The following is a 17,930-nucleotide window of genomic DNA, read 5'->3' as shown; positions in this document are numbered from 1 at the left end:
TGGAAGATGAGCTTCAAGAGTTAGGCGACTTCCTCCTCCGTGGAAGAAAGTGGCAGAAAAAAAGCAATCTAACCATTTTCTCAACCGCATCAAGCTTTCTTATTCCACTTTTATTTCAAAAGAAACGGCTCGCCTGTTTTTTACACTTTACACCAACATTATCGAATAGATTCACAAGATACTAAACAATAAAAAGGTCAAAGCGCGCTGGAGATACAGTATACAGTAGTATGTTTGCACACAAACTAGGAAGAGAAAGTCGGATTTCTTTTTCTGGGCGGATGCTGGGTGAGCTCTCACATTGCCAAATGCTGGTAGCGGCGGAAAGAAGCACTATAGCACTGTCCTCTACTCGGACAAAGGTGCGCACGATACAAAATCTAACTTACAGCAATGTCCAGATATTTTTCGAAATCCCACAAAAAATGTTCGCATCTACCGTTTTACATAAGTCGAATGGTCATAAGTAGGGGAGCGTCTGTAAAAAGAAATACAAAATACAAGTTTTAGCAGTGCATGAAAAATAAGATTAGACTACATCAGATGAAACTACTTGGCTGTGCCTACTGAAGCTAAGAGCATATAATTTACTGACCTTTAGCGGCCAGAGGGAGCATTTGGTTTGAGTTTAATTTGGTTTCGAACTTTTGATAAAAATTACCTTAAAGACTCGCCTATTTTTTGAAATACTCAAACATTCATGGTGGGCCGGATTAAATTGTCTGGCAGGCCAGGTCTTTTTCTGCTTGTCCTTCTTGTTATGCAAATTTCCACCTGAATTTGGGAGCTTCGTGTTAGATTTCGTATACTATAAAAAGGAGCTTAAGCTTCTTTAAACTTCTGCAAAGACACCCAGGTGCTATTTTGTAATTGCAGCTTTTTTAATCTCGGTGAGTGCAAAACGTATTGCCTCAAACATCGCTTCTGTGGCTTATTTTTAAGACGAAATAACATCAGGATGGTTTGTTTATCCGGTTAATAATTGATATAGCAAATACAGTTTTGCGAGTAGTGCTTAGTTTTGGTGAAATCCAGTGGACATATTTAAAACTGCAGGTGCTTTGTTGGTAGGCCTGATACGGCCTGCGAGACGTAGTTTAATTGACCCTGCATTAACATGCATATTTGAGTGAAAAAAGTAAATGATACCATTTTTTTTAGAGTTTATTTAAAGAAATGTGGCCTCTGCCCGTCGTCTTCCTCTCATTCTTCCTGGCCAGAGAAGGCCGAATAGGGCGTCCTGGTAACGAGAGCAGAGAAACGATGACACACGCTCACGCATCCCACGCTGCATTCATTTGCACACGAATGCTGAATGACTCACACGGCACACGCTATCTGTGCTGGCTTGGAATCGCTGCAGCGGTCTATGGCAGTGCTTCTCAATTATTTTCTGTCATGCCCCCTAGGAAGAAGAATCATCTCACGCCATTTTTGAAGGCCTGATGATAATTAGTCACTTGGAGCCAAGCCTCCATACTCAATCGGCCACACTACTTGTGTAAAAGATTCCAAGAATTTATGTTCCTCGTTAAAAATATATTTAGATTTTTAGAGATAGTACCACAACTTGGTAGTGTCTCACTACCCAAGGACGTCATCTGTCAGAACTTTCTTGATTGCTTTTTAGCAGTAGGACATTACTACATTGAGCATGTTTTTTCGGGGGGATAATTTTCTCAATAAAAAAAACAAACAGTTTAGAGTATTTGCCGAAAATATTCCGGAACACTTAATGGAGTATCTAATTTATTTATGTATGTCGTTTATTTATGTGCTTCAGCCACCATCCAAAGCTCTGTCCAGCATCCTGGGAAAGAGCAATCTGCAGTTTGCCGGCATGTCCATCAACTTGAACATCTCCACCAGTAGCCTCAACCTCATGACGCCTGACTGCAAACAGGTGAGTCGGGAATGAACAGGAATGCTTGAAACAATGATTGACTATTTTTTTTGATTAATTAATTGAAAACAACATAATTGTTATAAGTTAACTCAGACTAAAAATAAATAGGCTGAAATAGTTCAAGTTCAATCAAATACAAGACAAATTAAAACTTCCAATAACATATTTTATGATTACCGGGTTTAGTTTAAACCGTTCAAATCTCTATCAAAATTGTTCCATCATTTCACACAACTTCTAGTCGTGCATTTTTCTTGCCTCTCTTGAAGGTCATACTTATATTATTTTTTTCTTGAAAATATTTCAATTAATTGTCTATAAGCAATAGAAACATTTCTTTACTTGTACTGTTTAACTCTGCAGATCATTGCTAATCATCACATGCAGTCAATCTCTTTTGCCTCTGGTGGAGACCCTGTAAGTATTTTATATTCTGTTCTATGATGAATTTTACTATACGTTTCTTACAATTGTTTTCATCATCTTTTAGGACACAACAGACTTTGTGGCATATGTGGCGAAGGATCCTGTTAACAGAAGAGGTGGGAGTTCTAACAATATTACTACTAACATCTGATATTATTGTTTTGCTTGTTCCAGTATTTTACATTGCGATTAGTCCAAATTATTTAAATTTTATAGTGCAAAAAAATCCCTCAGTAGCAAGATGGAGTTTTTTTTTAATAAATTAGATGCTAAAACTAAAATACTATTGAAAACTAACCATTTTATGAATATGTGATAAGAACAATGTTGATAGCATCAATTTTATGATATTAAATTGCCATATTATGACACTATGTCACAATATTAACAACAAAATATTATTTTCTTAAGTCATTCAAAGTGCGGGTGCCAGCCAATTTTTGCCATTTTTACTCATTTTTAAGGCCTACAGAAAGAGTTCTGTAGCTATACGGCCATAATACATATCAAAATAAACACTGTTGTATAAATGGAAAAAATAATGTTTTTAGCTACTACCATTGTTTAGTCAACAACAGGTAAACAAGTTTCTTGAAAATCCTTGTTTTCCAGAAAACCTCTGAGAAAAACTGCTTTTTGTGAAATGATGTTTTTCAAGCAGAACACTCACTTCAGTGATTTTTTTTTTCATTTGTGATACCTCCAATATCTAAAAAAAGGCTTTCCATAAACACAAGGGCACTTTGCTTGCAAAATAACATTTTATTTCAAGAACACTGAACTTATGCATGAACAATGCATGAACTTTGCAAAAACTTGTCAGCGCCTGATGTCTCCAGTGGTTATTTATAATTCTAAAATAATTCGCAGTGGCTTAATCCTTACTAATCATCAGCACTAGAGCATTAAGAATATATTAAAAAAAATAAAAATAAAACGTATTTTTACATTTTGGCACTCAGGGACGATGCTTCTGAAAAATGTATTTGTACGTTATGGCACTGAACGAGTTAAAGGTAATTTTCTTTGTGGAGATCCAGCACCCTCTGGTGGCTAGTTTAATCGTGCAGTTTACCTTGATGAAGGACTGTTTCTCTTCACTGCATGTTGAGACTCCCAAATTCAATCAAACAAGTATTGTTTATCATATTTATTAGCAAATAGTTGTCTCTTTTCCCCAGCATGTCACATCCTGGAGTGTTCGGACGGGCTCGCACAGGATGTCATCAGCACTATTGGCCAAGCCTTCGACCTTCGCTTCCAGCAGTACATGCAATGTCCTTCCAGCAAGCCTTCCTCCGCTAACGACACGTCCGTAATTTAAAGCTACAACAAGACGGCAGATGCACGTAGGGTGCCTTGTGATTCCTTTTTTCCATCTCATGCAGGGTGTTCAACATGGAGGAGTTGGTGTGGACAGAGGAGGAAGAAGAGTCGGCAGAGCATCCGTACTACAACAACATCCCCGGGAAGATGCCTCCTCCTGGAGGCTTCATCGACACGCGTTTGGCAGATCAGAACCCGCCTTTGGACAAGAGTCAGGTAAGCTGATTTGTTTGAAAAACACCACCATGGACTCCCAATTAGAATGTTGATACTATGTCGCGATGTGCTTCTTGGGTCGAACCCTTAACCGTGTGCCGGGCAATATAAATGAGTGGTTCATGAATGGCGAGTCAATGTGTGTGTTGATGACGTTAGTCAGGCATGTCCAAAGTCCATCCCGAGAGCCAGTCTTGGACAGTGAACAAATTTTACTGGCCCGCGGCTTTTGTCATAAAATTAATAAAATATGGCTGGCCAGTAATGTTGACCGCAGTATAAAGAAAATATGTCCCCCCCCAAAAAAAATCACCATTTCACCAGATGATGGCAGTAGCCCCTTGGCCAACTTGCCCTTCAGTTTCTGTCAGAATTTTAGCCCACACCATTTTGACATGGCGACTGTAAATAAATCCAAAATCCGAAGCAACTGCGTCTGCCTAATTTGCAAAGAGACTGTGGCTGTTTTCAAAGAATATAATATCAAGGGCACTACCAGACAAAACCTGCTGGCGACAAAAAATTAACTGGAAACGAACACTGTGAAAAGGTGAAGCAACAGTAAGCTGTTTTAACAGCACAGCGTCGCCTTTTTACGAGACCCTGCGGGTCAAATTAAAATCCTACAAAGGAGAGCTAAGAGGTCGTGACGCTGATCACCAAGCACTGCAAACCTTTTATGGAGGGTGAATTTATTAAAGACTGTTCAAACAATGCAGGCTGAATAGTCGGCCCTCACTAATTTTGAGCTTATCAAATCCGGCCCGCTTTCTGAAAAGTTTGGACATTTGAAACCCCCGCAACATTATCCGCATTCGGTTACGTGCTCATCATGGCGACTTAACTTTTAGTTTTAGAACCTCTTAACACTTCAGTATTTTGGACACATTTTGGGTTTATACCGAGTTACAGCGGTAAGCCCCAAAATATGAAAGAAGCAGTCTGCAAACTATATCTCAAGAAGGTGCCAGTGAAAGGAGCTAACTCAACTAATCTTAAGCAGTATTTGGAATACAGTCACCCGGTACAATTCGCCGAGCTAGTCCGCTAAGAAAGAAAGGCAAACAATCTAGGGGTTGCAGCTTTTCAATTGGATATACGAGGAGTGTACACATTACAGTATAAAATGGCGCATGCAAAGAGATTGTATTGATCTGCTCTGCTGCCGTATTCACTATAGGTGTGTTGAAATTAGAGTATTTGGTTCTAATCTGTACAACTCATTTTTGCACTTTGTTCAATTTTGCACTTTAATACCGAAAAGTTGAGTCAAAGATCCTACAACCTGTTACCCTTACCTGTGCAATGTTCCTCAAAAGGTTTAAACCTAAGGGCCCGGTCACACAGCCGTTTGCGTCTGAATCACGGCCAGAAATTTCTGCCTATGAAGCAGACGCTGTTGGACGCTTAGAGATCGTCATACAGACGAGATACAGCAGTGCTTTACACGCGGTCGGAAATTCACACGCGGTTGGCAGCGCGAATAAGTTTTGCGCTGCTCAAACCTTTAGGGCCCGGTCACCAAGCCTTTCACGGGCGTATCGAGGCTGAATCACGGCCGGAAATTTCTGCCCGTGAAGCAAACGATGTTGGACGCTTTGACATCGCCATATAGACGAGATACAGCAGTGCTTTACACGCGGTCGGAAATTCACACGCGGTTGGCCGCGCGAAAAAGTTTTGCGCTGCTCAAAACTTTAGACCACGTGTTAACCGCGGGCGGCACACGAGGTAATGACGCGGAAATGACGCGGAACGACGTGCTCTGGCCGCGGCTAGGGCGTTGTTACACATGGGTAGGACGCGAAATTTCAGCGGGTAATCGTGGGTGGAGCACGGTCATAGCATGTTCTGCGCCTGTATCGCGGTGTTATTACGTGAAATTAGCGTGTTACGCGTGTGACGGTCAAACGCCTTTCTCCGCGTATATACAGCGCGATTTGCCGAGCACACGTCAGTTGTGCTCGAGACGTCAAGGGGTGGACATGGATCCCCGTGACCGTAGTCACCTCGTCTTAATCCATTTTTATTTCTTGACAGTCTTTTCATTTCATAACAAGATAATAAAATAAAAATGAAAAACTATTACATGAATAACATATTGGCTTCTTCGGTGCCATAGCTTGAAATCTTGATCTTCACGGGACTGTGTCTTGAGCGGTTATATGATTTCTACAGCCCGGTGTTATGCCGAGAAATGCATCCCTGCCGAGATTTGCATCCCCTCGCTACTACAACCACTTTTACCTCGTTTTATCTCACTTTTAGGGAATGTAATGGCGAACATATCACCAAATCCACTTCGTCTTGCATTTGTTGGGAATGTAATACAACATAAACCATTCCGTCTTTGTATTTGTTGTGAACGTAATCGAACGGTAATGCACACCGTATATAAATCACTTTTGAGAACTGTTATGCAATCTACCGTAAAGCTTATTATGCAGAAATAAGCTTTATGGTAGAGTGCATAACAGTTTCAATACGAGCGATTTGAATAGAAAAAGGCAAAATAAACATGTTACCTGCTCAAAAGTGATTTGTATACGGCGTGCATTACCGTTCGATTACATTCACAACAAATACAAAGACGGAATGGTTTAAGTTGTATTACATTCCCAACAAATGCAAGACGAAGTGGTTTTGGTTATATGTTCGCCATTGAATTCCCTAAAAGTGATATAAAAGTGAGATAAAACGAGGTAAAAGTGGTTGTAGTAGCGAGGGGATGCAAATCTCGGCAAGGATGCATTTCTCGGCATAACGCCGGCTCGGCAGCTTTTATACCCGTGGTCCACACGAGAAAATGACGCGGAAATGACGCGATGAGGAAGCGGAACAGTCGCCGGCGTCTGTTTTGCGGGCATACCACCGATGAACAGCGGGTTGGCCAATTTTGCGCATTTTCCATCGCGGGCAACCACGCGCAAAAAAAACCCGCAAAATTTTTCCCGCGATACAGACGCAAACGGCTGTGTGACCGGGCCCTAACAGGCTGAAATCCTGCACTGTTCAATTTTTATTCAAAAGGAATGATAAGTTCATGATTTCTTGAGTATGTCTTGACTAGATTTCATGACCATGACATTGCTCTTCTTTATTAAGCTATACAGTACATATATTATTAAGCTGATATTATCATAGTAGCATTTAACTTGAGTTTTTTCTGTTTTTTGCGATAATATATTCATCAATCGCGATTATTTGTGTGACAAGCATCTCCAGAAATTCCTTATTGTCACAGCCCTTGCTTTACTAAGAGGCAAACTGTGACATCATTTCGATGTGTCAATCAATCTAGCAAGAACCATGTCATGGCAAATGCAACAGTTGAGATGCAAAAGTATCATGGAGCACCAAACATCCCCAGAGTTGAAAGTCCCCTTCCTAGAAATATACGCTTCCAAATCCATACAAACTTGCTATCTCATGTTGATGCACCCATGCTTCGCCAGTACCATGTAAAATAGTTTTCAAATCAGGTGAAATTATCTGCAAAAAAAATACAAACCACCTGAGTTCAAAAAATTTGGGAAAATATTGCTTTTAATTATAAATGAATGAGTACTTTATTTTACCTCCTTATTTCACATTTTCACTTGTTGCATAAGCACAAACAAAGGCAAAGTAACACAGAACATTATATTCAGAGCATAATTTGTACCATTTTTGCTGCACCAAGCAGGGTATACATTTTCCGTCCACACGATAGCGTAGTTGAAATTAACCCTCTTGATGCTTCTACGAATGTGGAAAGTATTTCCCTGCAGGGATTCACTGCTTCGTTTTGCCATCACTTTTGCTGTCTGTTTTAGGCGAGTTCCAACTCTTTGGACCAGAACTATTACCAAGGGCGCCATTGTGCAGAAAACTGGACAGAGGATAGAAAGTCTGTCTTCATACAACAAGGTATGGTCAACAAATTTGCACTTTTTTATTCCAATGTTTTTGATATTATTATTTTACAGGAGATAATTAACAGATCGATGCTATTCTCACGTGGGCAGCTTGTATTATTTAGCTCCATCTAGTGGGCAATAAAAAATACTTTCAGGAATTACGATTAACGTATTTATTCGTGTTTAACGCCCTACCCTAATTTATTTTAATCAAAAATCAGTGTAAAATCTGTTTTTCCTTTTTATCAGCTCAAACTAAGCATTGTAAGTGATAAACGTTGTTGAATATGTGGGATTATCATTAAAGTCCCTTTACAACTAGGGTCATAGGGGGCAAAATGTATCTAGAATAGAATAGAATAGAATAGAATTTACCTTTGTCATTCTTTGTAACAATGCACACAGAACGAAATGTCGATACACCTGACCCGTATAGTTAAATTGTAGCGAGCCAATGCAGCCGCAGCCAAACAGGGCGCAGCCATTAGGTGACCAAACCCCCCAATTCCAACCCTTGCTGAGCACCAAGCAGGGAGGCAATGAGTACAAATGTTGTAAGTCTTAGGTATGACTCAGCCGAGGCTTGAACCAGCGACCTCCCAGTCTCAGAGCGGGCGCCATACCATCTAGGCTACCGAGCTGGTTAATGTCCTTCAAATTCTGACTCATCAAATACACCAAAAATATATTTCCACCGTTGTCTTTTTTTGTGTTAATTTATCTTTCAGGACGACTTTCTGATTTCTCCATTCTGAAACATCCGTCTCTAGTACTGTGAAAAAAAAAATGGTTTGAAAATGAGTTGAGATCTAATGTCTTTTCAAATGTCATTCATACCACTGGTGGTCGAGTGGTTAGGATTCGGAGCCCACCGCTGTGACCTGGTTTCGATTTCAGTTGCATGCAATGTTTTGTGATTGTGGTCAGCCAGATCTCTGGACTGATAAATCATTGCACAAATACAGTTAGCTCCTACTCGTGAGAAACCACTACATTTGGGACGGTTTTATCTTATTCGTCGCAGAGACCGGTTTTGACTTAATGTTACCTGGTGCTAGCGTGCAGCTAGCCAACCACTTTTGAAATCGCTTTGAAAGGAGAATCCCTCCAATTTTATTGTACTTTTGTATAATGACAATAGACAAAGACCATTAGTTCCATTGTAATTATTTTTTCTGTTTTATATTTGTAGATCTATTCTGTAATTGTTATTTTGTAATAGTGGTATACTCTCACTCGGTTAAGGACGTTATCGCGAGGTAAGTTTGACCCTTGGGGGCTTTCATGAATGTGCAACCTATTTCACAGATTTTCACTTTTCACGGCGGATTCTGGTCCCCATTAACAGCGATAACTGAGGGATTACTATCATTTGACTTTTCTATGGGAAGCTGCTTGGTGATCAGCTTTGTAGACATTTCATCCATCCAATTTAATTTGTCACCCTTGTTATGGTGTTTGTCTTTAAGGGTCCTTAGATATAAGCAGCGAGAGCATCAAAGGTCAGGCTCCAAAGGCGGGAGAAATGCCCACGTACATGAACACAGAACAGATCGACGAGCAGGTTCTGGCGGCGCTACAGGCCGAGGCGCAGCACGTGACCAAGGGTGTGACGGCCACTGCAAAGGAAAACCCTCCCACAGATCTTTTTGACATGAGTAAGTGTTTAAAAGTATATTTCAACGCTGCACTTTAAAACAGGACTTATTCCAATTAAAAGTTGTAGAAAACCTACATTTATTTAAGGCTGCCATAAATGATTACTTTTAAGAATTGGTTACTTGAATATTTTGTCTGTTAATAAAATAACTTGACACACTTAAAATGTTATCATTTTATTCATTGTATAATAAAGAAGAACATTTTTTCATGTTAACGAATTGTTAAACATACATATATTAAGGTCTACGAGAAATCATGTTTTTAATATTTAAATAATCTTTTATTTTATAAACAGATTAAATGAATATATAATAAATGTATCTAATTGTATTCTAAAACAGAACATTAATTTTGATTTTTATTGAAAAAAAATATACATATATGATATTTTTTGGCCCTTTGGTCATAAAATCCATCCGTTGGTAATTTTACAGATAGGTTAAATTGATAAACTAAAAATGTCGCTACAATCACCCAACAATAGTATTTTGTCATATATTATTTATACAACAAATGCACCAGACTATCCGGCGCATATTATTGAGACTACAGTAAGAGCTACTATGTTTATCCATATGACATTTAAAAGCGCAATGTTTAATCCATCTGTCCTCAATACTGTTTGCTATTGGATTTGAATATGTATGGTGGCGGTGAGGGCAATATCACCTTACCACTAGACCACCAGTAGATAAAAAATTAAAAGGCATTTTAGTTTATCTCATTATCACATTTTTTTTACTCACGGTGCCAGAAACACTGATTTGCATAGTGCATTCTGATGGATTAAACAGTATCTTCACTTCTTCACCTGTGTGTCAATGTCCTTTCTGTTAAGTATGTATGCGTACAGTAAATAGTTTGTATAGTATTTTGTCGGAAAAATGTATGTTTCTGTTTCTGTCTTTTGCGGACACAGGTGAAAAAGTGGAGCCACTGTTTAACCTTTCAGAATGCACTATGCAAATCAATGTTTCTGGCCCCAAAAAAACTGTGATGATGAGATAAGCTCTTGTGTCTTTTCATATCTCATCTATACCACTGGAGATCTAGTGGTAAGGTATCCACTCCCCCACTACCACGATATGGGATTGATTCCAGGAGCAAACAGTATCGACAACAGACTAATTAATCATTGCACTTGTATATGCCGTACAAATAAACATAGTAGTTCTTACTGTGTCAACGCTCTCTCCACCAGTGCCCGGATTTTAATCCCGTTGCGTACAGTGTATTAGGATTAGGGCTAGTGATGTTTATTGATTGATCAATAATTGCTCAAATATGGAAAAATATTTTAAAACCACACACCTATCAAATAATGTATGCATCTCCAATCTTATGCATCGTATTCTGCGGTATGTAGGGTGCACCTGGTTATAAAATTCACTTTCAAATTGTTATGGATATAGTCCAGAAAAAAACAGTACAGTACTTGAATCTTGCATGTACACATTTGGATGTCAACACAGAGCATAGAAATTAACATTCAGGGCATCATAAGTCTAATTTCCACCCTCTTGTAAGAATATATCAACAATGAGTGTCTATTAATGACTATCGAGCAGAACCCTTCGAAGACGCCATCCAATCGCAGCCGCCAGCTCCCCCGCAGGTGTCGGCCCTGCACAAGGCGACGTCAGTGGACAACTCCAGCCCGTTGCTGGCACGCTCCATTGCCTTCCGGGCGCAGGAGGAGCTGGAGGGCCAAGCGTGGTATCGCGGCAAAATGAGCCGGCGGGATGCCGAAAAGCTGCTGCAGCGTGACGGCGATTTCCTGGTTCGCAAGAGCGCCACCAACCCGGGCTCTTACGTGCTGACTGGCATGCACAACGGGATGGCCAAGCACCTTCTGCTGGTGGATCCTGAAGGCACGGTAAGGCTCACAAACACAAAAATGAAAAAGTTCTGTCTTTGACACTTAAGGTTTAGGGGGTTTAAGTGAGTGAGGGAAAAGGGGAAAAGAGAGATACAGTTTAGGACAACAAGGGAGAGAGAAAGGAGTGGGAGGAAGAAGGAGGGAACATGAGAGATCATGCAGGTGTTTGGGTGAAAAAGGAGGACAGAGAAGGGGCAAAGAATGATTGGGAAAGAGAAGGAGATAGAGATTGGGGACAACAAGGGAGATATAAAAAGGGATTGGGGCAGATAAGGAGAAGAGAAACCTAGGGAGAGGGAAGAGAATGATTAAGATACAAAGCAAAAGTGTGGGATAAGGTAGCGAGAAAGGAGAAGGAAGAAGAGAGGGGGTAGAGCGAGGCAGAGGTCAAGGAAAGAAAATGATAGGGCAGAGAATTCGGAGAGAGAGAACAAGGGAGAGTGAGAGAGGTTGGGTTGGGGAAGAACAAGGGAGAGAGACAGAGAGAGTAGGGGGGTGAAGAAAGGGAAGCCAAGCCAAGTCACATTTATTTGTATAGCCCTTAATCACAAGATGTCTTGAAACACTGCATAGGATTACAATTACAACATCCCCTGATCTGAAACCAACATGCGGGCAAGGAAAAACTCAAAACCTCAACAAACATTTAGAAGAGGCCTCATGAGTTGTAAACCCCCTTCCATGATGACCAGGCAGATTTTGAATTGGGTAACAATACACACAACATAGTAAACATCAATAATTTAAAAAACAAACCAAAAAAAAAAAAAACGTTATTTGTAAAATTGTCCAAAAAGTCCATGACAGCAATCACCTAACCGCTTTTTCAAGTGCTTCCTTCTGCCAAAAAGTGATCCCGCTTTTTCTTTCTCAAAGGTCCGAACAAAGGATCATGTCTTTGACAGCATCAGCCACCTGATTGGCCATCACCGTGACAACAACCTCCCCATCGTGTCGGCAGGGAGCGAACTGTGTCTTCTGCAACCTGTCGGATGGAAGCAGTGACCCTGGAAAACGGAAACACTGAACTTTCTAGAAACGAGGGAAGCTGCTTTAAAAAATCTATTGTGTTGAGGGGATGCAGGGGGAAAAAACAAAGAGTATTTATTATAGAACTGTTATTTTATCGTGACGTCGGAAATGCTATATTTTTGCGAAGACAGAGAATAGGACACCCACGATATATTTATTGGTTTGGTGTTACAAATGATATTGTACGATACGTTCTCGTAGTTTAGCCAAACAGAGCCTCGAGGAGGTGCAGACCACAAGATTTTACAGTATGAAAGCTACAAATTGTTTCTTTTTGTCTGCCAAGCACAAGCACGTTTCTACCACAAACAAACAAGAGGCCATACACAAAAAAAGGAGAATTAACACAGATTTTTCCCTTTCAGGATGCCAACACTCGTTAACATTTCAACAGTTCGAATTGGTTCTTTCCCACAAAGGAGGACGATTTGACAACCACCCCCCCCCACACACACACCCTTCTATGTTACATAGATTTAAAAATAATAGAAGAAAATTAATTCTACCAGCAGTTATGAAGTTGGTAAAGCATATATTTTAAAGGCTTCTTTATTTTCATGGAATGGTGGATTCATCTTTAATTTATTCAGTGCCAATAGTTTTCAAAAGACCAGCACCAGCCATTTTAGAGATGTCCCAAGATCCACAAAATACGTTCAACAATTACTAATATGCCAACCCTCTAGGAGTAATGCTTCCTTACCAGGAAAGCAATCTACAGTATTTGAGATCAGGAATACTGTAATCGCTCTTTACTTTGCACCTTGAAAAATATTCCGCGATCCTTTATCCCGATACCATATTGCTGCGGGCAAGGCAGAACGCATTTTTGGCGGGCTTCACGACTCTTCTTTGCCATTCTGTCTACCAAAAAGTGAACTGCACTCGTGTGGCCGCAAACCATTGTCACCGATCGCATATTGCTGTACAAGTGTATTGGAAGGAGGTACATTTGTCAGGACGTGTGCCGGTCTCGCTAGCCTAAAATGATTTGCACAGTTGTGGCCGCAATCCATTATGCCCATTCGATCATTGCCAGGAACAGGGGCCAGCAGGGCACTCTTTTTCGGTTTGTCCCCTGAAATGTGGGATTGTGGCCAGCCTAAAACGAACTGCACTGTGTTGGTCATGATCCATTATCCTTGGTCGACTATTGCTGAGTGCATGTTAAAAATAGGTGGGGCTACTTTGCAGCTCTGAAAATATCGCTGGGGGGATCCTGGTCCCCAGTAACACAGATAAACGAGGGTTTATTGTGTTAAAACAAAAATACACAAAACTGCACATGACGTACGTACAATTACGTCTTCGGTAATGTGTTTCATTTAGTGACATCTTGTGTTCAATTAGAAGACCTCAACGATTTAGAAACAGAAAGATAGCAAAGTATGTCAATGTTTCTTGATGAGACAAACTTTCATTATGAATATTATTGAAATTAATTGTTGAGTTTTAAAAATAATTCACCTCCAGATGGCGTTACATTTAACAGTGTCCTTTTAAACGTTGAGGGTATAGTCAAAACGCAGCAATTTAATTCATGCATTATTTTATTTTTTTCATATTCATTGTTTGTATTATTTTTAATTGTGTTCAATTTAAACGATTTCATTTTTGTACAATAACAACATTGTTTTTGTGTTTGAATAAAATGTAGGTTAAATTTATTTTTATTTTAAGTTACAAATTGCAAAACTTTGTTATTGGTTTTACTTTTGAATTTGTACAATATTTTTTTCCTATTGAGTGATTAGTCAATCCGCAGTATCAGGAGAAGAAACAAATGTATTAGCAAATGCAGTAATATTTGTTTCATATTGTTTTTTCTTTTAATTAAGAATAAACTTATTTATAACATAAGGACAAATACTTCTGGAAAATAATCTCATTTCAAATACTATAAACATGAGTCAAATATTACAATGAAAATCCTTCGCAACAGTTCCACGTTTTTTTTTTAAACCATAAGTAAAAAAAAATTAATATTTAATTCTAACCATTTTTTGAGTAGCTTATTGTTACTACTTATTTTATCTGCTATATCAAAATACACATGATTTTGTAGAATTAATGACAATGTCCTTTTGGCTTTTGTGCGCTGATATGTCAAGTAATCTTGATTAGAGTTGCACGATTTAAGCTTGGTTTGTTCGCGTAGCTTTGATTACATTTTTGCCAAGTTGTGATTAATTCAAGTCGTTCGATGACATTTGGATTTATTTGACCTAAGATACTCACTTAGAGGGAGCTGACATAATAATTCCTTTTTTTTTCATTTTCTTTTTTTTTTTTGCACATATTTTTAATTATTTTTTCTTCACCAAAATCAAAGGTAGAACATAGTCAAACAAATCTTCCAATGTCAAACAATTTTAGCTCATTTGAAGTATCATTTGTGTTATTCTTTTCTCTTTTCTTTATGATATTCTCTTTACCATACAGAGAAATCTAGTGGTCAAGTATTACACTGTACCTTTAAAAAGTGCTAAAATTATGGCCATGAAAAAGGCGTACGAAACCTGTATATACATTGCTAAATCAGGTCACATTTCTATTATAAAAGGTTTTAAATTATTTATCTTTTTTTAAACCCTTAAAAAACTAGAAATTCGAGGAGTGGTTTCTTGAATATATATAAATTTCATCTTCATTCTTTTTTAAGACTACAGAAAGTGAAAAAATGTGTTCTCTTTATTATTTTATACCCTTTTTATTAAAGAGATGACTCGCACCATTCCAAACTTTATTTTGAAAGGGACAGCAATGGTTTAAGTGAGCTGTTAGAATTTTTTGGATCCCAAAAAGAGAAAAAAGGCGAACAATAGAAGTTGTTTTACTTTAGCGGGGCTTTCTGTTGATGAAAATGTGCCTTTTCTTTGTACAAACTACTGGATGCTTTTGTTTTGAAAGTGAAATAGGTGATGTTCAATGGAGCATGCCTGTTCTCCGTGTTTTGACCCTGTTGCTGCTCGACAACTCCCCCACCCCCTTTCCTTTTATTATAATTGTTATGGATATATATATACTTGGAGTATAGTTGTAATCTTTATTTTCTCCACTCTGTACAACTAGAACCACACAAGAGCTCACTATTTTTGGAACAGTAAGCTAGAGAGAGTAAAATGGACATTCAAATGAACGTGCGGACGGTGTTTACAGATTTTGGTTGTCTGGCTTTCACATTATTCTGTATGACTGTTGGCAATAAAACAGTGAACGTGTAGAACAGGGGTGTCAAAGTCATTTGAGCTCAGGGGCCACATGGTAGAAAAAACATTTTTACAGGGGCCAAACTAGTGGTCAAGTCAAGTCATGTTTACTTGTATAGCCCTTAATCACAAGGAGCCTCAAACGGCTGCACTGACCAGACAATTGAAAACTACACACTATTATTACACCATCCCCTGATCTAAAACCTACGCAAGGGAAAACTCAAAAAGCTCAACATGAAGAGAATTAAGAAACCTTGAGAAGGGACTGCACATAGGATGACCAGGCTGCAATGGACATTGCAATAACAAATAACACACAGATATTGTTAACATGAACTAGAGGTCATTCATAATGTCAGATTCAGAACAGGAGGAGGACCCAGATGCGTAACGTTTTCACAGAAGCTTTATTTTACGGGAATGGGGCAGTCATGCGCGTGAACACAAACGGCAGTGGTTCGGCGATCGCTGGGCGGAAGAAGTAAGGCAGAAGTCTGGCGTGGAACAACAGGAAGCCGGAGGCCGCCGAGATTGATACCAGTTTCACGAGCGGATACTGGACAGGATAGGCCAGGCAGGATTGATATCAGATACAGGAGACTGGAGACAGATATCAGACAGGACGAGATAGACGGGAACGATACCAGATACTGGAGACCAATATCAAACAGGACGAGATAGACGGGAACGATACCAGATACTGGAGACCAATATCAAACAGGACAAGATAGACGGGAACGATACCCGATACTGGCAAATGGAAGATTCATGGGTTTTTATGCTAAGCTAAAGGAACATGACACCCCTCAACTTCAGTTTGATCTGCTTTCCAGCGGAGCACCCGATATCGATAAGAAGAGCTAGTAGGGAATTTCAGTTTCCTACAAGATCGGTTTTGTGTGTTAAAGGATTTTATACATTTGACTATACATATATATATTAAATTACATTTAATGCAAAAGACATTCACTGAGAGGGCTTCAGGTCGCGCCGTTCCAAGTGCGGAGTGTTTTGGCTGGGGAATTTTGATAACAGAACTCTGACGCAGATGGCAGGCGATGTTTGGAGAACAAAGCCCTGATGACGTGGAAACGCTCGGGTATGTTTTGACCATTTCAGACATCGGGCTGACGAGATGGAGCCCACATGGGGATTCTCTGGCCCGCCCATGGGAGGAGCCGACACGCCGGTTTGCGGAAAAAAGCGTGGGCCGGGAAACTTGAGAAGATCGGGGAAGATCGAGAGGGACAATCGAGAGAGAGGCTCGACGAAGACTCGAGCGACACTAATTCGGGTAATACGATGGAATTCACTTAGTTTATTATTTAAGAAATTAAACCTGCCCCCATGTGGAAATGCCGGTCTCTTGTCCGTCTTTTCACAGAAAGAAAGGAGGATGCATTGTTAATTTTTGAATATTTATTTCCTAACAGTGTCTTATGAAGGCTACTGCACATGACGCCATACAAGCTACACTTTGTCCAATAGTTGAAGGACACCGATAAACTAACTTATCCTGACTTTTGCATTGCAATGCAACACAAGATGTAAAATGATAGATTTAACGACTGGTTTGTTTTTAGCGATAAGGTGACTTGTAAATAGCAAAGTAAAGAAGCATAACACTGGCATGTGGGCTACCGAGAATCCAACAGGAACTTCTTGTGCATCAGCGAGATCCGCCAAAGTGTTTTGGGCTATGTCAAAGAAAGCTGTGGACCATTCTTCTTTGAAAGAGCAACAGTCAATGGTGAGACGTACCTCTAAACCACAGGTGTCAAACAGGCAGCCCGCGGGCCAGATCAGGCCCACCAATGGTTTAAATCCGGCCCGCAAGACAACAGTGAGAGAAGCGCAAGAGGAAAATGAGCTGTAGTTTTAAATATTTCCACCGGATGTCACCAAAGCCAGGTAACACTTGCAAAACAATTGTGGTTGTATTTCTCCATTTCTCTCTGACTCACTTCTTTTTTTCTTTCTCCCTCTTTTTCTTTCTCCTGTTCACTCTTTCTTTCTCTCACTCTCTAACTCTTTCTTTTTATCTGTCTTGCTCTCTTTCTATTTCCTCTCTCTAATTTACACTTTAATTCTCTTTCCTTCTATTTTTCTTTCTTTGTCACCCTCTTTCTTTCCCTTTTTCAACCTCTCTCTCTCTCTCTCCCTCTCACCTCACTTTGTCTCTTTTTCTCCTGCTGAGTCTTTTTCTTTCTGTCGTTTCACTTCTCTTATTCTTTTTATCTTTCTCTTTTTTCACTTTATTATTCTCTCTATATCAATTTTCCCCTGCTCTCTCTTTTTCTCTCACTGCTACTCTGTCTCCCTTGTTCTCCCTATCTTTTTATCACTCTCTCTTTCCCTCCCTCTCTTTCTCT

At 39.6% G+C, this 17,930-nt stretch overlaps 1 protein-coding gene across 1 annotated transcript in view; it reads left to right on the top strand.

Annotated features, from left to right (window-relative positions):
• shc3 (SHC (Src homology 2 domain containing) transforming protein 3) overlaps positions 1–15,572 on the top strand; it is a 32,565-nt gene extending 16,993 nt beyond the window's left edge. Inside the window, exons 6-14 of the mRNA XM_088320206.1 lie at positions 1,784–1,903; positions 2,270–2,323; positions 2,397–2,448; positions 3,514–3,643; positions 3,721–3,874; positions 7,690–7,783; positions 9,243–9,431; positions 11,004–11,311; positions 12,191–15,572. Of these exons, the coding sequence (XP_088176332.1) occupies positions 1,784–1,903; positions 2,270–2,323; positions 2,397–2,448; positions 3,514–3,643; positions 3,721–3,874; positions 7,690–7,783; positions 9,243–9,431; positions 11,004–11,311; positions 12,191–12,319 (1,230 nt within the window). The 3' untranslated portion in view covers positions 12,320–15,572. The remainder of the gene's footprint in view (positions 1–1,783; positions 1,904–2,269; positions 2,324–2,396; positions 2,449–3,513; positions 3,644–3,720; positions 3,875–7,689; positions 7,784–9,242; positions 9,432–11,003; positions 11,312–12,190) is intronic.
• The last annotated feature ends 2,358 nt before the right edge of the window (positions 15,573–17,930 follow it).

Source organism: Urocampus carinirostris, chromosome 16 (assembly GCF_059441175.1).
Source record: "Urocampus carinirostris isolate Australia breed hairy pipefish chromosome 16, RoL_Ucar_1.0, whole genome shotgun sequence".
Lineage (NCBI taxonomy): Eukaryota > Metazoa > Chordata > Actinopteri > Syngnathiformes > Syngnathidae > Urocampus > Urocampus carinirostris.
The sequence above is the reverse complement of the archived record's forward strand: the minus strand, read 5'-3'. Positions and strand labels throughout refer to the sequence as shown.